Source organism: Stegostoma tigrinum, chromosome 35 (assembly GCF_030684315.1).
Source record: "Stegostoma tigrinum isolate sSteTig4 chromosome 35, sSteTig4.hap1, whole genome shotgun sequence".
NCBI lineage: Eukaryota > Metazoa > Chordata > Chondrichthyes > Orectolobiformes > Stegostomatidae > Stegostoma > Stegostoma tigrinum.
Genome location: NC_081388.1, coordinates 5,725,275 through 5,748,638, shown reverse-complemented (window position 1 = coordinate 5,748,638; position 23,364 = coordinate 5,725,275). Strand labels below are relative to the sequence as shown.

The 23,364-nt window shown below is 47.4% G+C and overlaps 1 protein-coding gene across 2 annotated transcripts in view; it reads left to right on the top strand.

Moving 5' to 3' along the window:
- The window catches only part of lpar2a (lysophosphatidic acid receptor 2a), a 57,592-nt gene extending 36,234 nt beyond the window's left edge, over positions 1–21,358 (top strand). For both annotated transcript variants that reach the window (XM_048522021.1, XM_048522022.1), the window contains exons 2-3: positions 4,017–4,803; positions 20,820–21,358. In XM_048522021.1, coding sequence (XP_048377978.1) covers positions 4,071–4,803; positions 20,820–21,127 — 1,041 coding nt within the window. In that variant the 5' untranslated portion in view covers positions 4,017–4,070 and the 3' untranslated portion in view covers positions 21,128–21,358. The remainder of the gene's footprint in view (positions 1–4,016; positions 4,804–20,819) is intronic.
- Positions 21,359–23,364: the final 2,006 nt, after the last annotated feature.

Below are 23,364 nucleotides of genomic sequence, written 5' to 3'. Positions count from 1 at the left end.
CCCATTTTGTCTCAGCCTGAGGATGATCCAGGCTACCTAAGGAAAAATATCATCATTTAATTGGAGGCAGTTCAGAGAAGGTTCACCAGGATGATCCCTGGTATGGAGGGATTGTCTTAAGAGCAAAGTTAAACAGATGGGACCTCCATTGACTGGAGTTTAGAGAAATGAGAGGCAATGTCAATGAAACAAAAGGGTAATGGATGTGAGTTTGCTCGCTGAGCTGGAAGGTTAGTTTTCAGACGTTTCGTCACCATTCTAGGTAACATCATCAGTGAGCCTCCGGCGAAGCGCTGGTGTTATGTCCCGCTTTCTATTTATCTGTTTAGGTTTCCTTGGGTTGGTGATGTCATTTCCTGTTCTTTTTCTCAGGGGATGGTAGATGGGCTCCAAGTCAATGTGTTTGTTGATGGAGTTCCGGTTGGAATGCCATGCTTCTAGGAATTCTCGTGCATGTCTCTGTTTGGCTTGTCCTAGGATGGATGTGTTGTCCCAATCAAAGTGGTGTCCTTCCTTATCTGTGTGTAAGGATACGAGTGATAGTGGGTCATGTCGTTTTGTGGCTAGTTGATGTTCATGTATCCTGGTGGCTAGCTTTCTGCCAGTATGTCCAATGAAGTGTTTGTCACAGTTCTTGCAAGGTATTTTGTAGATGACGTTCGTTTTATTTGTTGTCTGTATAGGGTCTTTTAAGTTCACTAGCTGCTGTTTTAGTGTGTTGGTGGGTTTGTGGGCTACCCTGATGCCAAGGGGTCCGAGTAGTCTGGCAGTCATTTCAGAAATGTCTTTGATGTAGGGGAGCGTGGTTATGGTTTCTGAGCCCGTTTTGTCTGTTTGCTTGGGTTTGTTGCTGAGAAATCGGCGGACTGTGTTCATAGGGTACCCATTCTTTTTGAATAAGCTATATAGGTGATTTTGCTCTGCGTAGTTCCTCTGTGCTGCAGTGTGTGGTGGCTCGTTGGAATAATGTTCTAATGCAGCTTCGTTTGTGGGTGTTGGGATGGTTGCTCCTGTAGTTCAGTATTTGGTCCGTATGTGTTGTTTTCCTGTAGACGCTGGTTTGAAGTTCCCCATTGGCTGTTCGCTCTATTTAGCTCTATAGAGCGAACAGCCAATGGGGAACTTCAAACCAGCGTCTACAGGAAAACAACACATACGGACCAAATACTGAACTACAGGAGCAACCATCCCAACACCCACAAACGAAGCTGCATTAGAACATTATTCCAACGAGCCACCACACACTGCAGCACAGAGGAACTACGCAGAGCAAAATCACCTATATAGCTTATTCAAAAAGAATGGGTACCCTATGAACACAGTCCGCCGATTTCTCAGCAACAAACCCAAGCAAACAGACAAAACGGGCTCAGAAACCATAACCACGCTCCCCTACATCAAAGACATTTCTGAAATGACTGCCAGACTACTCGGACCCCTTGGCATCAGGGTAGCCCACAAACCCACCAACACACTAAAACAGCAGCTAGTGAACTTAAAAGACCCTATACAGACAACAAATAAAACGAACGTCATCTACAAAATACCTTGCAAGAACTGTGACAAACACTTCATTGGACATACTGGCAGAAAGCTAGCCACCAGGATACATGAACATCAACTAGCCACAAAACGACATGACCCACTATCACTCGTATCCTTACACACAGATAAGGAAGGACACCACTTTGATTGGGACAACACATCCATCCTAGGACAAGCCAAACAGAGACATGCAGGAGAATTCCTAGAAGCATGGCATTCCAACCGGAACTCCATCAACAAACACATTGACTTGGAGCCAATCTACCATCCCCTGAGAAAAAGAACAGGAAATGACATCACCAACCCAAGGAAACCTAAACAGATAAATAGAAAGCGGGACATAACACCAGCGCTTCGCCGGAGGCTCACTGATGATGTTACCTAGAATGGTGACGAAACGTCTAAAAACTAACCTTCCAGCTCAGCGAGCAAACTCACATCCAGAACCTCAACCTGAGCTACAAATCTTCTCAAAACTCGCTAACAAAAGGGTAATTGCTGAGAGTATGATTCCTGTTCTGGGAGAGTCTAGGACCAGAGGGAATAGTCTCAGGATTAAGAGGCATCATTTCAAGACTGAGATCAAGAAGAATTTCTTCTGTCAGAGGGTTGAGTCTCTGCTTCCTGTCCCCATTTCCTCAGAAAACCTACTCCCTGTCACAATCTCATCTTAGACTGGAGTTTTGTTAATGTTCTTATGCGTACCTTGCTGTTACTTACTGCTATTAAAGTTCGCTGTGCTTTTGTTAAACCTTGACCTAGCTTCGCTTCGCTCCAACACGTAACAGCATGGACCAGGCTGGGCCTTAACTTTCAGGCATGATGGGATGCTCAATAGTTGAGAGGCCACTAGTTAAAAATAACGGATCACCCATTTAAGACAGGTCTTTTCTCTGATGCTAGTAGGCCTTTCTTGAAAGGCAGAGGGCTTTTGAAGAATAAATTTTTTTGAAGATAGAGTTGGATAGATTTTTTGTTCCTGAGCAAAAAGGTGAAAGGTGGTCAGGGGTGGGGCAGGAGGCGGAGTTAAGGTTATAGTCTTACATTCGCCATTATGGCTAGGCAAGGTCAACGGGCCAAGTGGCCTGTTTTCTCCTACTTTTCGTATGTTGTTGAGATGGTGTACAGAAGCTACTATTAGTGTCTCTATTTGATTTTAAAAATGGGCTACGTTTGGGCTGTGAATATTTTCTGATAAGTTTATTGAGGTAATTAGGTTCTGGAGCACTGTCTGCCATTTACCCTTTCTGCTCCTTTCCATGTTTTCCCTCCCTTGCTGCCCCCCCCACCTTTATAGTCCACTTTGCTACCCCAGGACCCCAATCTCATGGCCCTTGCTGACAAACCCTTCCTGCCTGCCTTTTCCCCACCTTTTTGCAGCTTTCTGCAGATAAAAATACACCTGACCAAGGCCTACCAAAACACTGGCGGGTTTGGTCATCATGGAGATCAGGAAATGTCCTGATCCCAGGTGCATCTGGAATCCATGAATCATGTAGACAGTGTGGTTAAGAAGGTCTTTAGCATGTTTGCCTTCATTGCTCAGAACTTTTGACTGTAGGAGTTGGGACGTCATGTTGGGGTTGTACAGGACATTGGTGAGGCCTCCTCAGAAGGACTCTGCTGTTCTTGTTGCTCTGCTGTAGGAAGGATATCAAACAGGAGATAGTTCAGAAGAGATTTACCAGGATACTGCTGGGAATGGAAGATTTGAATTACAAAAATAGATTGGAAAGGCAGCATATTTTTTCACTGGAGCATACGAGGTGGAGTGGTGAACTTCTATAGAGATTTATATAATCATGAGGGATATAGAGAACGTACATAGCAAGGATCTTTTCACTAGCATGGGGCTCAAGACTAAGGGGCATATTTTTAAGGTGAGTGGATAAAGATTTTAAAAAATACACCAAGGGCAATGTTTTTACACAGAGGTTCATGTGTGGAATGAACTTCCAGAGGAAGGGATGGATGTGGGTACAGTTACAATGTCCAAAAGATATTTGGATAAGTACATGAATAAGAGGTGTTTGGAGGGATATGGGTCAAGCACAGGCAGGTGGGACTGGTTTAGTTTGGGATTATGTTCAGCGTGGACAGGTTGGACTGAAGGGTCTGTTTCTGTGCGATATAACTCTGGGTTGGCAGGGGGAGGTGGGGTGCTATGATTTGCTTTTGGCCTGTGGGTCTCCTGGGCTGGCATCGGTAAGGACTGGTTCCTTTGAAGGCATTGCCTGCTTTTCAAAACAGCCAGACAGCTGCTTAGGCAGGGAGCTCCAGTTGGCACAGAAAGCTCCCACAGAGAGCAAGGTGATAAATGGTAGGCCTGTGCTTTTGGCTCAGTGGTGGGGGACACGGAGCCGGGTGGGGGGGTGGAGGAGACGAGGAAACAAGCGGTTGCCATAAAGGGTCCATGTTCGGACACTCCGATTGGCTGTTTTGCCAAGGCCTGATGTGGTTCTGATTTGCAGGTGTGGAGCCGGTACTGGGGGGTGACGTGAGACCAGGCCACCGTGTGGAACGCCATGGGCGAGTGTTTCTACAATCGCTCCGTCTGGTTTTTCTACAACAGCACGGGTAAAGAGTTGAGTCCAATCTGGCGAACCAAGGACAAGCTGGTGGTGTCGCTGGGCCTGCTGGTCTGTGTCATCATCATCCTGGCCAACCTGCTGGTCATCATGGCCATAACCATCAACCGCCGCTTCCATTTCCCCATCTTCTACCTGTTGGCCAACCTTGCAGCTGCTGACCTCTTCTCTGGCGTGGCCTACATGTTCCTCATGTTCCACACAGGCCCGCGTACCATTCAGCTCAGCGTGCGCACGTGGTTCTTCCGACAGAGCCTGCTCGACATCAGCCTGACCGCTTCGGTTGCCAACCTCCTGGCCATCGCAGTGGAGCGTCACCAGACCATCTTCCAGTTCCAGCTACACAGCAAGATGAGCAACCAACGCGTGACCATTCTCATTGGCTGCATCTGGTGCACAGCCATTCTCATTGGCTTTATCCCACACCTTGGCTGGAATTGTATCTGCCACCTGTCTACCTGCTCGCGGATGGCTCCACTCTACAGCCAAAGCTACCTAATCTTCTGGGCAGTCTCCAACCTGGTCATCTTTGGTGCTATGATGCTGAACTACCTTCACATTTACTACTATGTCAGGCAGAAAACCCAACGTATGTCCCGCCACACGTCATTCCAACAACGTCATAAAGACACCATGATGAACCTCATGAAGACCGTCGTCATGGTCCTGAGTGAGTGCCTTTTCTCTTCCTTTTTTCTTTCTCTCACTCTCGCCTGCTCCCTCTTTCCTCTATTGCCCGCGCACTCTCGCTCTCTCACACGTGTGCGCTCGCTCTCACTTTCCCGGCCCTACCATGTTCTTCTCAGTAAAACCAACAAGGGTAGTCCCCTTGGCCCTTCGGGTCTGCTGCCGCTTTCCATAAGCTCATGGCTGACCTGATTTGATTTTACTCTCAACTCTCTGTTCCTACACATTTCCCCAGCCCCCCACCCCAACTCCCAACAATCCTCAATCCTCTTAGTCATCAAGAATCCTTGTTAGCCATAAAAAGATTTACAGATTCTGTAACCACTGCCTTCTGAGGAAGGAAGTTCCAAAGATTGATCCTCGGAGAGACAAAATGTTTCCTCATTTCTCCATTTCACCCCATTATTTTTGAATTCTGACCCCTAGTTCTACAAGAGGAAATGTCCTTTCTGCACCCCAGCCTCAGCTCCCCTCAGCATCTTATAGAATTCCTACAATGCAGAATCAGGCAGTTTGGCTCGTCAGATCCACTCCGACCCTCTGAAGAGTATGCCATCCCCTTACCCTATCCCTTTACCCCTTTCCCCATGGCTAATCCACCGAGCCTCCACATCCTGGAATACTACGGGGCAATTTAACATGGCCAATGTGCCTAACCTGAGTGCCTTTTGGGTTTACAGACATCTTGTATGTTTCAATTAAGTCACCTCTCCAATCCAGCGGATACAGGCTGAGTGTGTCTAGTCTTTCCTCATAAAACAATCAAAAGCATATTACGCTGGAGATACACAAAGAATTTCAGGAGGTAGTGACCTAGTAGCATCATCTCTGGACTCTTAGTCCAGAGACCTGCGGTAATGTTCTAGGGACCTGGGTTAGAATGCCACCCTAACAGAGCTTGACTTCTTTAAAAATATGGAATTAATAGCGACCATGGAAATGTTGTAGATTTTTCAGAAAATCCATCCGGTTCACTAATGTCCTTTTTAGGGAAAGAAATCTGCCTCTGTACCTGGTCTGGCCTACATGTGACTCCGGACCCACAGCAATGTGGGTGACTCTGAACTGCCCTCTGAAATAGCCCTAGCAAGCTGCTCAGCTCAAGGGCAATTAGGGATGGGCAACAGATGAGTCCAGGGCCTGTAGCTCTGGGGGGGAGGCGATGGCCTAGAGGTATTATCGCTCGACTGTTAATCCAGAGACCCAGATAATGTTCTGGGGACCCAAGTTCAAACCCCACCACGGCAGATGTGTAATTTGAATTCAATAAAATATCTGGAATTAAGAATCTAATGATGACCATGAATCCATTGCGAATTGTCAGGAAAAACTCATCTGGTTTGCTTTAGGGAAGGAAACTGCCATCCTTCCCTGGTCTGGCCTACAGGTGACTCCAGACCCACAGCAATGTGGTTGATGCTGAACCGCCCTCTGGGCAATTAGGGATGGACAATAAATGCTGCCTAGCCAGCGATGCCCTCATCCTGTCAATGAGTAAAGAAAAAAAACCCACACCCCATTTAAAGAATCAAGAAAACAGGCCATTCAGTCCAGCTCCCACCCAAAATCATCTTCACTCTCCTATTTATCAAAAGCGATTGGTCTCGATCACTGCCTGTGGCGGAGAATTGTCAGTGCGCTCTCGAGATAAAGACCTTTTTATCACTGGTTGGCCTGTTTGTTATCTACACGACCCCTCATGTAGGACTCCCTGCAATTTGGAAACATCTTCTCCCAAGCCATTGTATCAAACCCTGTGTGATAAATTTAAAGGCTTCCTTTTAATCGTTTTTATTTTGTAGCCATTCTGGAGAAGTGTCAAACCTCATTAGATTTTACCTATGTCCTGTCAATCTGTTTTGTGCTACCCTTAATTCCTCTGTCTCATTTGTCAGCAACAATCAGGCACAATATTCCCACGTGGGGCCAAACTGGGATTTGATACAGCCTCACTATCTCTTTCCCCCTAGATTTGAGCCGGAGTGCTCTCCTTTTCTACAGGCCCGAGTTTCTACCTCGAATGATTTCTCAACCTGCTTCCCCACCCTGATCCCTTTTTCGCTCCCCTACCCCCCTCGTAGAGAGTGTGTAGGTAGTGCCCCTGTCTCAGGGCCTGTAGCTCTGGGGTTGAGTCCCACCCCAGGACTTGTTGGCTGAGGAAGGATGATGTGGTCCAACAGGTTAATTGACTGTAAATCCTTCAAGTTCGTCTGGCAGACAGGAAGAGCAGGAGTCCTAGCGCTGTACAGCACAGAAACCAATCCATGCCGACCACATAACCTAAATTCATCCAGTCCCATTTGCCAGCATTCGGCCCGTATCCCTCTAAATGCTTCCTGTTTACGTACCTATTCAGATGCCTTTTAAATGTTGTAACTGTACCAGCCTCTTCCACTTCCTCTGGCAGCTCGTTCCATACACACACCACCCTCTGTATGAAAAAGTTACGCCTCAGGTCCCTTTTTAATCTTTCCCCTCTCATCTTAAACCTATACCCTCTATTTTGAACTCTCCTACTCTGGGGAACAGTCCTTGGCTATTCACGCTATCCATATCCCTCATGATTTTATTAACCTCTATAAAGGTCACCCTCACTCACTGGCACTGCAAGGAAAATAGCCCCAGCCTATTCAGCCTCTCCCTACAGCTCAAACCCTCCAACCCTGGCAACATCCTTGTAAATCTTTTCTGCACCCTTCCAAGTTTCACAACATCTTACCCCTGCTATAGGAATTTCCTGGTTGGCATTTGCAGAGTAAATGATGAATCACTGGAGCACTTTGGACTGGTCCATTTTTACAGGCAATGGAAGTGAATCCTTTGAAACAAGACAGGCGACAGGCCCTCTTTTCACATTTCAATTTCCCACTGTGTCACCTCGCTACTCTTCCCATAAGATCTTGGGGTCCATCTCTAAATTTGAACTGTGAAACCCAGATCAATTACCGTGAGAGGTACTTCAATGAAAATGCGTGATATGTCACGAGACACTTGCAGAGTCGGGTCAGATTTGAACCTGGATCATCTGACCCAGAGGAAGGTACACTACGGCAGCTTTGCTGGAACTTATAGTTCCCTTCACAGACCAAGTGACTGGGGCTAATCTCAAAGGTTTTGTTAGTCCTGATGAATTGCAACGCCCATTCAAATTGTTGGTATGTCATCAGCAATATCAAAGCATTTATTCAGTTCACCAAAACGGGCAGAAGGGATTGACCCTTTTAATAATGCAGTGCACTCTTGTCAATTCACCACCGAATGTTGGCTTTCAACTTAAAGCTCACTGGGTTGCTGTCTCTTCTTGTGTTCCATTTCTGCCTGTCTTCACACTGTCCTAGTAAGAACCAAGCCTACCAAACCGTTACTAGATTGTTATTAATCAATTGGCTCAGATTTTTCAGGGCACACCTCTGGTGCAAGTGGAATTTGAACCCAGGTCTCCTGGCCAAGAGTAGGGACATTGCCACTGTGCCACAGGAGTCTCTCTCCCTCTCCTGATACCCCGAGCTCCTCATCTCTGGTTTATTTAATTGGAGGGAGTTAAACCAAAGCCTTTATCGAAAATGACTTGCTTTTCAAAGCCCTTGTTTAGGGAGCGTGTGCTGCCATGTCTTTTACCACATGGTACCGTTTTATGTATGTAATCAAACAATATAAAAACAATTCAGACAATTACATCCCATGCGCGTGTGAATATAATTGCATGACGATTATGAAGTGTAGAGAGGCAGGGTTGTAAAGTTTGTTTATGCATTCAGTAACTCTGTAGCCTTGAGGAATGAGAGTCAAAAAGGGCTGTTAAAAATTTTGGGGAAAAAGAATGAATTCCACTGTGGCAGAACGTGATCAAATTTGAAGAATATATTTTAGGAAAACGTGATTCTGAATCTGTCTGACTATACACGTGTCCCACCTGCCCCCCCTCACAGCGCATTAAGATCAGTCTAAACAACAAAATGACTTTTATTTTCCTTTATCCCCTTTTCAACTTTCCTCTAATCGAGACAATGCTGGGTACTAAATGAGGATTTAACAAAAGCATGCCCTGCCCTGTGACCTTACAAATACAAGCTGAGATAGTCATGTGATGCACAAGTCGCCTACGTTGATCATATTTGACCCAGACACCGTTTAATTCTTCACTTGCTAAATTAACTAGCCATTTGGATACAGAACTGTCTTGAAGGTAGAAGACTGAGGGTGCCGGAGAGTTTGCTTTTCAAACTGGAGGCCTGTGACCAGCAGTGTGCTACGAGGATCAGTGCTGGGTCCACCGCTTTTAGTCATTTATGTAAATTATTTGGATGTGAACATAGGAATGGTTAGTAAGTGATGACACAATTGCGTAGGAAGGATGTGGAAGCTTTGGAAAGGGTGCAGGGGAGATTTACTAGGATGTTGCCTGGTATGGAGGGAAGGTCTTACAAGGAAAAGCTGAGGGACTTGAGGCTGTTTTCATTAGAGAGAAGAAGGTTGAGAGGTGACTTAATTGAAACATATAAAATAATCAGAGGGTTAGATAGGGTGGATAGGGAGAGCCTTTTTCCTAGGATGGTGATGGCGAGCACGAGGGGGCATAGCTTTAAATTGAGGGGTGAAAGATATAGGACAGATGTCAGAGGTAGTTTCTTTACTCAGAGAGTAGTAAGGGAATGGAACGCTTTGCCTGCAATGGTTGTAGATTCGCCAACTTTAGGTACATTTAAGTCGTCATTGGACAAGCATATGGACATACTTGGAATAGTGTAGGTTAGATGGGCTTGAGATCGGTATAACAGGTTGGCACAACATCGAGGGCCGAAGGGCCTGTACTGTGCTGTAATGTTCTATGTTCTATATGTTCTACGTACACCAAGGTTGGAGGTGCAGACAACAGTGAAGAAGGCTACCCCAGAGTACAACGGGACCTTGATCAGATGGGCCAATGGGCTGAGGAGTGGCAGATGGAGTTTAATTTAGATAAATGTGAGGCCCTGCAATTTGGAAAGGCAAATCAGGGCAGGACCTATGCACTTAGTTGTAGGATCCTGGGGAGTGTTGCCGAACAGAGACCTTGCAGAGAGGGTTCATAGTTCCTTGAAAATTGAGTTGTAGGTGGACAAGATAGTGAAGAAGGCATTTGGCGCTCTTGCCTTTATTGGCCAGTGCATTGAGCATTGCAGTTGGGAGGTCATGTTGCAGCTGTATAGGAGATTGGTGAGGCCACTTTTGGAATACTGCATGCAATTCTGGTCAAGGACTGGATGTTGGGAAAGAAGCCAGGCAGGCCCACTAGCAAATGGTTTGAAAATCTCACCAGTTTTGTTTCCAAACCCTGTAGCCCCCATTGAACCTTCTCCATCCCTGCCGGCCTCCACCATCTGTTCTATAATACTCTCTATTTGGCCTGCCATTCAACAAGATCACAGCCAATCTGTCCCAGGCCTTGATCCCCCTCAACCTTACCATCATTTCCCTGAATATTTCAAAATCGACTGCCTCTTTTAAATATCTCCACAAGTCTCATCGTTGACCCTCAGTGGACCAGTTGCTGGTGCCTGAAGACCCTTAATATCTCTGCCTTTCTCTGGCTCTCCTTTCTTTTTAAAAAGATGTGCTTTAAATTTAATCTGCTCCGTGCCCAGTTTTGTTTGTTTGACAATGTTGAGCATTTTGGGTTGGTTTTTGTTAGTTTGCAGTTGCTTTGTAACCCAAGGTGCTATCTTGGTTGGGAGCAGTGGGGGTTTGGAGAGGAGGGGCGCGGGTGCTGTAGAGAGAATAGCCCCAGCTTAGTGCGGTGTCTCATGGAGTTACCAAGGCTGGAGAGCAAGCTTGGGAAAGCCGGATCTGCCCCCGACTGTTCGTTTCTTGTCTGTGTCTCTGTATGTGTGTTGCTCTGTGGCTATGAGTGAAAATGTGCTCTGCCAAGTTTACTTTTAGCTTTAATTTTTATTCCACCCTCTAATCTCTCAACCACCAACATGTTTTCCAGGACTGTGAGGAATCTCGTCATAAAATGACCTTTGAAATGTGGTGGGTGTGTGGTTGGTGCTCAAATGATTTTTTTTTCCACTGTTGCACGCTACCTCATGGGGCCCGAAGCCTTGCGACTAGGCCGAGAAAGTACACAGCCAAACGTTTAGATACACGGCTGTGGGGGGTGGGCGTTCAAATTCAGCCGTCAGTTGACGGACAGAAAGTTAGCTCCCTGCTGATGATGTTATGGAATTTGGTTCCTTGTTATTTCCCCCCCCCCGAAGAAAAAGACTAGGCTGAGGAGCCTGGCTTTAACAGCAGGGAGCTGGGCTCACTGATGTAACCACAGAGAGGTCAGCTTGAGGAGGGGAGGCTTTTTGTAGGAGTGGCAGTGTTTGGGCCTGTGTTTTCAAAGTCTGAGCTTTCTGGTGGTCACACACCAACAACAAGGAGCAGGGCAGTAATCAGAGCCTGTGTAATTAAAGATACGCGAGCCAAGTCACTGTTCTCCCAAAAACAAGGCTCGTCCACTCACCCATAAATTAGCGCTTAAAACACCACCCTGTTGTTTTGGATTAGTTGAAGAATTTCAATCTTGACTGTTGGATGGTCACGTCCTGGATTAGGAACGAAGCCCCCCCCCCCTCCTTTGTTTAGCTGCTTTGTCCATCCGGAGGCCGGCAGGATATCGATGAGACAGGGAGAGCCAAGTTGGGGGGCGGTGAAGGTCAGAGTGCTCAGCCTTCCCTCTGTTTGAGGATGACGCCCACTCAGATTGTTGGATTCTGCCCCATATCACTGAGCAGGGCCATCCCAGACCCGCAAACATTTGGGCAGTTGGTCCCATGAGGTGACTGGGCCTGGAGAGTAGGATGTGCCCAATTTCCTGCTGCCCTCCTGGCTACAAAGACATTGCAATGTGTTACAGCCATCCATTGACAAGTTGGTGTCATTTTTAATGATTTAGAACTGTAGAAATTAGCAGCAGGGCTATTCAACCCATCAATCCTGCTTCCCCCTTTCGATAGGATCATCCTGATCATTCAAGTTAGCCTCTTGTTCCTGCTTTTTCCCCATACCCTTTTAATCTCTATTCGTCTTAAGAACTATATCTGGCTCCTCCTTGAAAACATTCCAGGTATCCCTGTTCTTGAATCTCAACACCCCTTCTTCCCCACCTGCTGTTCACCTTCAGCAACTGGTGCACAAGACCACCCAAGTGCCATTGCACCTCTCCCTTTCCCAACCCATCGTCATTCGGGTAATAACCTGCCTTCCTGTTTTTGTGACCAAAGTGGATAATCGTACATTTATGACAACATGATGTGGAGCTGGATGAACACAGCAGGCCCTTGTTATCTCAGATTCTCCAGCGTCTGCAGTTCCCATTATCTCTGATACTATTTTAACCTCACTGCGAAGCCTCTTCCAGGGATGCCTAACCTGAAGAAGTTACCCTCCTCCCTCCGGACAAACCTCAGGGGATCTCTCTCCCACCACAATTCTCTTGTAGTCTCTTCGGCCTTGAAGCTGCTCGACCATGTCCTGAAGCAAACTAGGTACCACAGCCACGTCACCTTCCTCAGCACCTGCCCACGGAACCAGATCATCCTCAATGGATTACAGTCCACATTCAAGCCTTACCTCAAGCTGCACCCCCATTTCCTACCTACTAACCTCATCCTGTCTCCTTGACCTGCCCGTCCTCCCTGGACTGACCCGTCTCCTCCCTACTTCTCCACCTACACTCACCTTTCCTGGCTCCATCCCCACCTCTTTGACCGGTCTGTCTCCTCTCCACCTATCTTATCTGCTATCCATCTTCGGTCTGCCTCCCACTCTCTCCCTATTTATTTCAGAACCATCTCCCCCTCCCCTTTTTCTGATGAAGGTGACCGGTCTGTCTCCTCTCCACCTATCTTATCTGCTATCCATCTTCGATCCGCCTCCCACTCTCTCCCTATTTATTTCACAACCATCTCCCCCTCCCCCTTTTCTGATGAAGGGTCTAGGCCCGAAACATCAGCTTTCCTGCTCCTAAGATGCTGCTTGGCCTGTTGTGTTCATGCAGCTCCACGCTTTGTTATCTCGGATTCTCCGTTATCTCTGATACAACCCCACATTTATCCTCACTGTATTGCATTTGTCCACAAGCTGAGCCTGCTCAAATCACACTGAAATGCCTCTACATCCCCTTCACAACACCCCTTCCCTCCCAGCACTCTATCATCTGCAAACTGAATAGATCCCTCACTGGAATCATTAATATATCACGTGAATAGCTGGGGCTTTAGCATTGATGCCTATGATTGGCCATCAAGCTGCCGCTAGAGAAATTGTTAGCAAGCCCCTCCCAGTCATTAGCGTCATTGCTAACAGGAAGTGCTCCTGAGTGTGTCTGCAATATCCTGCCATGAAATATTTTGAGAAAGCAGGAGCGGTTGGGGGAATGGCCTGAGATGAATCACTCCCCTGCCCCCCCCCCCCACCCCCCCCCAAACCCCGGTTCCAAACCTGACTCTTTGGATTGAGACACCCCTGCCTTCCTTGCCCAGGAGAATCCCTGGGGAACAGTGGCTCCCCAGGGGGTTGGCTGTACCACCCGTCTCTCTTGCGCACTCGAAGGTTGTGGGTTCGAATCCCACCCCAGGTAGGACAGGGATTCAAACTCCCGGCCAGTGCTCCAGTGCAGGAGTGCTGCGTGGTCTGCAATGTTGTCTCTCCATTAATCCCACAGGCCTGTCAGGTGGGCCCAAATCTCCCAGCACCATTTTGTATGGGAGCCAAGTCAATGTCCTGGTTACTAATTATCCTCCCAGTGATCAGCTCTGCCCCCTTGTCCTTGCTCCTTTTGGAATCTTGCAGTGTCATGGTGGGCTGTCTTTTAAATGGTGAGGAAAGGTTGGAATGATTAAAAAGGAAGACACAAGGCTATGAATTGTGAAGCATTCGGAATAAGGTAGATGAACTGACCGTACAAATTGAGGTAAATAAATATGATCACATTGTAGAAGCATGTTAACAAGAGAATCAGTACTGGGAAATTAGCATTCAGGGTTATTTGACCTTTTGGAGAGACAGGAGGGGTGGGGAGTGCTTTTAATAGGCAATGATTTGATTTATTATTGTCACATGTACCTAGGCACAGTTAAAGTTATCTGTTTTGCATGCAGTACAGGTGGCTCATACCATACAAAATGCTTCAGGGTAGTAGAACAGAGTGGGGAATACAATGTTACAGCTGCAGAGAAGGCGCACAGAGCGAGATAAAGATTTAAAATTAATATTGGGGAGGTCCATTCTGAAGTCTAATAGTGGGGAAGGATTAGGGTTAGGGTAGGTACGTCTGTTTAAAATTGTGCATCTTCTGCCCAACGCGAAGAGGTTGGAAGAGATTACACTAGGGTGGGAGGGGTCTTTGATGTTGGCTGCATCCCTGAGGCAGCAAGAAGGGTAGTTGGAGTCACGGCTCACTGTAGTTTCTTACGGCCCTGGGCAGAGCAGTTGCCGTACCGCACCATGATGCATCCAGATAGACCACAGAAAGCATTCTATCTGTAAATGTTGGTGAGAGTCCTCGTGGACATGCTGCATTTCCTTAGCCTCCTGAGGAAGTAGTGGTGTTGTTGTGAGTACAGTTGAAAGATGATTTGAAGCTTGGATAGTGTAGGGTCTTTTTGAGTGGAGGCAAAAAACAGCAAAGAAGAGATGTTTGTTAGGAATTGTGTACACAGACAGTAGCCACACTGTGGGAAAGGCCATTAATCAACGAAGTGGGGCATTTCAGAAGAATAGAGCCTTAAAGTGTATTAATTCCCCTGGGCCTGATTAAGTCCATCCCTGGATGTTGTGGGAGCCTAGGGAAGAAATTGCAGAGGCCCTTACAGAGTTTTTTTCATCTTTAGCCACAAATGGAGTTCTGCAAGAGTGGAGGATGGATAATGTTTAAAAAAGGTAGCAAAGTCAAGCCAGGGAACTACAGGCCAGTGAGCCTGTCATCAGTGGCAGGCAAGTTATTGGATAGGATACTGAGGGATAGGATCAACCAACATTTTGATACTCACGGTCTGATTAGGGATAATCAGCATGGATTTGTGCACAGGAGGTCATGTCTGACAAATACTTTGGAGTTTTTTTGAAGAGGTAACCAAGAGGATTGATGAGGGTAGGGCAGCAGATGTTGTCTATGTGGATTTAAAGAAAGCCTTTGACAAGGTCCCACGCAGCAGACTAGTCATGAAAGTTAGCTCGCATGGAAGCCAGGGAGAGCTAACTAATTGGATTCAAAATTGGTTCGATTGTAGGAAGCAAGGGTGATGGTTGAAGGTTGGTATCTTGGACAGGAGGCCTCTGATTAGTGGCCACTGCCGTCAGTTGTTATTAGTTATTAACATAAATGATCTGGATGTGAATGTACAAGGCAAGGTTAGTAAGTTTGCAGATGATACAAAATTAGGAGGTATCATTGGTAGCAAGGAAGTTTATCAAAAATTACAGATGGATCTTGATCAGATGAGTAAGTGGGCTGAAGATTAACAAGTGCAATTCAATAGAGATAAGTGTGAGGTGCTGCACTTTGGAAAGCCAGACTAAGTTAGGACTTATGCAGTAAATGGTAAGGTCCTGAGGAGTGTTGTAGAACGAAGGGATTGAGGAGTACAAGCGCGTAGCTCATTGAAAGCAACGTCATAGATAGTCAGGGTGGTGAAGCAGGTATTTAGCATGCTGGCCTTCAATGGTTGAGTCACTGAGTATAGGAGTTGGAACATTATGTTACAGTTATATAAGTCATTAGCGAGCCCGTACTTGGAGTATTGTGTACAGTTTTGGTCACCGTGTTATAGGAAAGGCATAGCTAAAGTGGAAAGTGTGGAAAGAAGATTTACGAGGATGTTGCCAGGACTAGTAGGCCTAAGTTAGAGAGAGAGGTTGGCCAGGATACGATTTTATTCTTTGGAAAGTAGGAAAATGAGGGGTGACCTTATTGAGGTGAATAAAATCATGAGCGGCATAGATAGGATGAATGCATAGAGTTTTTCCCAGGGATGGGGGATTGAAAACTAGAGGGCATAGTTTTGACTTGAGAAGGGATAGTTTGAAGAAGGACCTGAGGGGCAACTTCTTCACACAGAGGGTGTTGGGTGCATGGAATGGGCTGCCAGAGAAAGTGGTTGAGGCAGGTACAACAACATCTAAAAAATGTTTGGATAGGGACATGAATGGGAAGGGTTTAGAGGGATATGGACCGAATGTGGGCGATTGGAACTCGGAGGGCAGCATGGACCAGTTTAGGCAGAAGGGCCTGTTTCCACGGTGTATTACTCTGACTCTATGACTCTAGAATAATTGAGTGATTTTAATCTTGTTGACTGGGCCAGTTAAGTTGCAAAGGGTAGCTATGACAACCAAATCATGGACTGCATTATGAATAGCTTTTTAGGTTAATATGATTTGGAGCAGGCCATCTTTGGATCTGGTAATGGGTAATAAATAACCTCTGAATGAAATGTCCCTGAGGAATTAGTGATCATAACAAGATAGAATTTAATACTCAGTTAAAGAGTAAGAAACTAGGGTCAAAAACAGCTATGTTTAATTTAAATAAAGGGAATTACAATGAAATTAAAATGGAGTTAACTGAAAGTAGACTGGGCAGATTGATTAGGAGGAATGACAGCAAGTGGCGTCTATTTAAGGAGGTAATTTGTGACTCTCAGCAAGAAAATGTCCCAGTGAGGACAAAAGACTGAGGGATAAACCAACAATGAAGTTAAGTGAAGTATAAAGTTGGGGGGAGAAAAAGCACATAATGAAAATGTCAGTGATAGCCCTGAAAATGGATAAATTCTGAACCTAGCAAGGAAAGAACTGAAACTAAATGCTGAGGTGAAATCAGTGAGGCATGTAGAAATTGTCAACAAGAGCCCCTTTCAATAAATAAAAAGGGAGAGAAGTTCCAAGTGAATATGGTCCTCTTCAAAAATGATTCTGGGGTGGAGATGGTTATGGGGAGCAAGGAAATGGCAGAGCAGTTAAATGGATATTTTGCATCAGTTTTTACATCAAAAGATACTTTGAACATTCCATTAACACTAAAGAATGTGAGGGAAGAACTAAATACCATTATCATCACCAGAGTAGTAGTACTGGACTAACCAATGGAGCTAAAGGCAGATGGGTCCTGATGGCGGCTTCCCAGGATCCTAGAAGAAATACTACAGAGATAATGGATGCATTGGTTGTAATTTTCCAAAAATCCCCAGATCCTAGAACAGTTCTGGAGAACTGGAAAACTGCTAATGTGACAGCCCTTTACGAAAAAGAGGAGAGGCAAAAAGCAGGTTGCTGTAGGCTGGTTAATTTAATGTCAATTGTTGGAAAAATGTTGGAAGTAAAAAATATAACATTTGGAAAATCATAATCCAATCCGAACTGAATCAGCATAGCTTCGGGAAGGGGGCATCGTGTCTGATTAATTTATTAGAGCTTATTGAGGAAGTCTCAAGCAGAGTCGATACAGGGAAACGGTTTGATGTATTTAGACTTGGAGAACATGTTCTACAAGATATCTCAAAGATTAACTTTTAAGGGCTCATGGTGTGGAGGTAGTATATTGGCATGGATAGAGAAATGGCTAATGGGCAGGAATCAGTGAGTGGGGGTAAGAGCTTCGTTTACAAGTTGGTGACCTGTGACCAGTGGAGTTCCACAGGGATCAGTGCTGGGACTGCAACCATTCGCAATATGTATTACTAACTTAGAGGAAGGAAGTGAATGTACTGTAGCCAAGTTTGCAGATGACGCAAAAAATAAGTGGAAAGGTAGAAAATGTGACGCTGGAAAAGCACAACAGGTCAGATAGCATCCGAGGATTGGGAAAGTCAACGTTTCACAACCTGAGATGCTGCCACTCCTGCTCCTCCGGATGCTGTCTACCTGCTATGCTTTTCCAGCTCCAAAATGTTTGGCTCTAGCTTCCAGCATTTGCAATCTTTTCTGTCTGAGGTGAAAAGGCAGACTGAGAGGGTGTTAACAAGGTGGGCAATGAGTTGGCAAATGAAGTATAATGTGGGAAAATGCGTTCATTTTGGAAGGAAGAACAAAACAGAATATTCAAATAGAGCAAAACTGCATAAAGCTGTGATACAAAGGGACTAGGGAGGGGCTTGTGTATGAAACACAGAAAGCTAGCACACAGGGGCAGCAGGGAATCAGGAAAACGAATGGAATGTTGGCCCTTATTTAAAAGGGGTTGGAGTATAACAGTAGGGAATTCTTACTGCAACTGTACAAGGGGCTGGTGAGACCACAACTGGAAAGCTGTGAGCAGTTTTGGTTCTCTTAAGGAAAAGGTATCATTTTATTGGAGGTAGTTCAGAGAAGGTTCATCATGATCGTCCCTGGTATGGAGGGACTGTCTTATGAGTAAAGGATAAACAGGATGGGACTTTACTCACTGGATTTTAGAAGAATTCCAGGATTTTGACCCAGCAACAGTGAAGGAATCATGAGATATTTCCAATCAGGACGGTGAGTGGCTTTGAGAGGAACTTGGAGGTGGTGGTGTTCCCATATGTCTGCTGCCCTTTGTCCTTGTAGATGGAAGTGGGTTTGGGTTTAGAAGGCGCTGTCTGAGGATCTCTGGTGAATTTCTGCAGAGCATCTTGTAGACAGTAGCAGCAGTGTGTACTGAGTGTGGGTGGTGGGGGGAGTGGATGCTTGTGGATGTGGTGCCAATCAAGTGGGGACTGCTTTGTGCTGGATCATGTCAAGCTGCTTCAATGTTATTGGAGCTGCCCCCATCCAGGCAAGTGGGGAATATTCCATCACACTCCTGACTTGTGCCTTGTAGATGGCAGACAGGCTTTGGGGAGTCAGGAGGTGAGTTAGTCATTGCAGAGTTCCTAGTCTGTGACCTGCTCTTGCAGCCACTGTATTTATGTGATGTGTCTGCTTCAGTTTCTGGGCCATGGTAACCCCCAGATGTTGATAGTATGGAGATTAAGTGATAGGGACACCATTGAATGTCCAGGAGTGGAGATCAGTTTATCTGTTGAAGATAAACATTGCCTGGTGTTTGTGTGGCATGAATGTTAGATGGACTCTGGAGGGCCAACAGGGCTGTATCTGTTGTCTTTTCTGGTGCCTAGGTCAATTCCAGGTGGTCTATCTAGTTTCATTTCTTTCTTGAGAAAATGTAGTGATTGATACAACTGAGTGGTTTGCTATGCCATTTAAGAGGGTAATTAAGGGTCAATGACATTGCTGTAGCTGTAGAATCACATGTAGGCTGGACCAGGGAGGGATGGCATGCCTGGCCTACATGTGACTTCAGACCAACAGCAGTAAGTGCTGGCCTAGCCAGTGACACTCATCCTGTGAATGAATAAAGAACAGAAACAAACCCTTTGGCCCAGCCTGTCCATGCTGACCAGATGTCCTAAATTAATCTAGTCCCATTTGGCCCATATCCCTCTAAACCTCCTTTTCATTAGCACTTCCAAATATCTTTTAAATGTTAGAATTGTACCAGCTTCCATCCCTTCCTCTGGCGACATCCTCTGTGTGAAAAAGTTATCCCTTTAAGTTCCTTTTAAATCTTTCCCCTCTTACCTTAAACTTATGCTGTCTAGTTTTGGACTCCCCCCACAGCACCACCTCTATTGACTCTATCCATGCCCATCATGATTTGATAGCCCTCAGCCCTCCTGCGCTCCAGGCAAAGTAAGCCAATCCTTTTTAAACCCCTGCCCCCCGTAAATCTTTTCTGCACAATGTCAAATTTAAACAGCATGCTTCCTTCCTGTCCCTCTCTCAGGGAGAGCTGTCTGTACACATTAGCCTGTGTCACTGTCTGTCGCTGGCCTCTGCTGACCTCCAGCACTGCACTGGGTGTGATGTGTTGGTTTTTATTTTGGTCGATTTTTCTGGTGTGGGGCTTGAACTCCTAGCCCTCTGTCTCTGAGGCGAGTGTGTTACCTGTTGAGCCACAATTAACGATCTTACAGTGGGCTCGGAAAAGGCCAAGTAAAACATCAGGAGTGTCCTCTGAGCTGGAAGGTTTGAGTTTAAACCCTGCCAGTTCTGCCTACTGTGTGTTACAACACGTACTAACAGGTTGATAGAAAATAGTTTGGGTTGTAACCCTCTGTGCTATAGAGGGTTGGATTAGTTTATATAAGAACGATGGTCCATTAGAAAACTGACAGGTGCAGGCAGGCTGTAAGTGAGGAAAGGGAGAGAGATTCCTGGTGAAATTCCAATAGTGCCTTGCCTGGAGGAGCTAAAGCAAACAGTTTGGCTCAGAAATTGCATCCATGTTTCTGAATGGCACAATGAAGCCTGTTCCTCGGACTCCTCCCTTCACCCTAATTCCAATTGTTTAATTGGAAGATAAACATCCTGTTGGGAATTGTGGAGTCTGAATTGAAATAATTCTCCAAGTCAATGACAAAGTATAGCCGATTCCTTTTTTAATTAAAGGAGAAACGTGACCATTGGAAATCCCGGGAGGTGGGCGTTCCTGACAAAGCTGCCTTCCAGTTATCAACCCCCCCCCCCCCCCCCACCCCCCCAAAAAAAACCAACCCTCACCCCTGACCTAAGGGGTGTACTGAACCATTTCAGAGGGCGGTGAAAGGTCACACTCATTGCTGTGGAGCTGGAGTCACCCGTACACCAGAGTGGGCAAGGAATCAGAATGTGTGTTGTTGGGGGGGTGGGGGAGAAGCAGGAAGGTGGCTGTTGGGGTCGGGGGGGGGTGGAGAGTTGAGGTGGGGATGGGGCACATTGGGACGGGGTTGGAGAGTGGGCACGGGTTGGGGAGGGGCTTGAGGGATGGGCATGGAGTTGGTGTTGTTTTGGTGCACAGCTGCTCCACTCAGCCCCGTGGTACCCCTGACCCTGTGCCGTGTGGTCTCTGTCTCTGACCCTGTGCCATTGACCCCCTGTGGTCTCTGTCTCTGTCTCTGACCCCATGCGGTCTCTGTCTCTGACCCCGCGCGGCCTTGGCCTCTGTCTCTGACCCTGTGCCCGTTGTTGTAGGTGCGTTTGTGATCTGTTGGACCCCAGGCCTGGTGGTGTTACTCCTGGACGGGGTGGATTGCCGAAGCTGTGACATCCTGAAGGTGGAGAAGTACTTCTTGTTGCTGGCCGAGCTGAACTCCCTGATCAACCCCCTGATCTACTCATACCGAGACGAGGAGATGCTGCACACCTTCCGGAGAATTCTCTGCTGGCCTTGTAACCGCGGCAGTACCTTCCAGGATCCCATCAAATCACACATTCTCATGCAGCAGATGCTGACCTCCAGCCAGCGAGTGTCCGGCTCTCGGGAGCACTCCACCTTGTGAACATGGTGCCTGAACAAACCCACCCCACCCATCGCAACCCCCAGATCCCCCAAACCGGCCTCCCTAGGCATACACCCCCACCTCCAGTCCAAATACCCCTGAATATACCCCCACACCCACCTCCCCAGGGCTTCTGTGTCTGGTTACACAAAGATCCCAGGTGAGGTGACACCTTCGCAAAGCCGAACTTTTTGCTCTGACAATGCAATCCCCACCCCGTACCCCCCTCCCCTGCAGTGTGGTGAGGGGGTAATTGGTTGGGTGGGGGGGGTGGCAGGGGGAAGGGGGTGTGCCAAGTTGGTGTCCTCTCTCCCGGAGGCTCGGAGTTCCTGGAGTGGGCCCTTTGTCCGGAGCGACTCGCTGATTGATGAGCGTTCTCGATGGGTGGGGTTTACGCAGCAGGGCACGAGAGGCCCTTTCTGGCATTTACTAGCGCCCCCCCCCTACCCCCGCTTTGCATCATATCTGCTCCCGACCCCTCTGGTCAGGTAGGAAATAGCCCAGCAGTCAGCTCCTGGGAGGGATAGAGTTTGGTGGGGGGGGCGCGGTGGGGGAGATCCCTCGGATATTTTCCATCGGAATTCTGGACTCGAGCAGCAGTACCAATGTCTGTGATACTCCTGCACCTTGGGGGTGCAGAGCTTCAGGAGGCGAGCCTTGATGGGATTGTATTCAATTCCTTATTTCTGGAGCCACGGGATAAGGGGGAATATGGTCTACCTTTTCCAATCTTTTGTTGTTGATGTTCTTTTTTTTCTGTTTTAAAGAAGAAATATACCCACTTGTAAGAGCAGCGTTCCGACAATGGGTGGCTGCGAAATTTGATGTTTCGTTGCTGGTTTTTCGGTGGAACCGCACAGGGAAACACCCACGGAACATTGGCTGTGTTTTTGAGACCGGGACTGACTTTGCACACAGCAGAAAGACCGTGTCTTCGTTGAATTTTTTTTGTTTGTTTTGTAAATGCATTAACCACATTTCATAACATGTCGCCTACTCTCGCTCAGGGAGGGGTTTGGGGTTGAGCTGGGAGGGTGTGGGGGGGCAGGGGGTGTGGGGGAAGGAGTTTGGGATTTGTGGCTGCCCAGATTTCCGGCTGCCTGGGCTGTGGTTGGCCTAGGGTCACCACTGGGAAGCGATGGGGACCTCCTGTGGACCACCCGAGGCTGACCGTGCAGCCCCCCCCACTCCCAACTTGCCCTGAGGTCGGGGTGGGGTGGGGGGTGTCCTCACTGGAATATTTTACTTTCAACGGCCTCCTTCGTGCCCCCAAGATGGGGTTTGGGGAATGGGAACCATCTGTACCCTCGCTGTGAGCCTTCCAATAGCTGGTAGGCCTCATATGTTGTGTGCTGTTGGTTGGGAGTGTCTGGTTTCTGAAGTGTATCACGGTTATACTGGGGCCTTCTGATACCTGTTCCCACCTGAGCTCAGGATGGGTCTGTCTTACTGGGAATGCGGGGTCCGCATGCACGCAGTCTCTCTCACTGTCCCCCTGGGTGCGTGTTGTCCTGTGTACTGCATAAGTGTCTTGTTCCTTATTCTGTCTTACTTACTCTCTCCCTCACTTGTGCTCTCTCATGCAATCGGCCTCATGTACTGTTGCTCCTTCTGCCTGCCAACACACAGTGTTCTTGTTTTTTCCTTGTTCTGCCCCCCCCCCCCCCCCACCCCCTTGCTGCACTATGTGCATGCACACACGTGTCTGTGTGCCCTGCCTGATTTGTGAGGTTCCCAGCCTTTGAGGGTGAGGAACAGCCTTTTCCCCTCCCCTTGTTGGGGGGTGGGGTGGGTGCACTGCAGGGCCCCTGTCTCCTGGTGTCGGGATGTTCTTTGTCTCGCTTTTGCCCAGGACAGGCCTCAGGGTATGGCTTGGTTCCTGCCAGAGGCTTGGGCTCAGGCTTCCCTTCTTTGTGGGGTCCCTGTTCCCTACTCGCTCGCACACTGTTTGTCTCCCACTGCCTCGCTGTTTTTTTCTTTCTTTGCTCTCTCGCTCTCTCGCTCTCTCGCTCTCTCGCTCTCTCGCTCTCTCGCTCTCTCGCTCTCTCGCTCTCTCGCTCTCTCGCTCTCTCGCTCTCTCGCTCTCTCGCTCTCTCGCTCTCTCGCTCTCTCGCTCTCTCGCTCTCTCGCTCTCTCGCTCTCTCGCTCTCTCGCTCTCTCGCTCTCTCGCTCTCTCGCTCTCTCGCTCTCTCGCTCTCTCGCTCTCTCGCTCTCTCGCTCTCTCTCCCCACCCCACC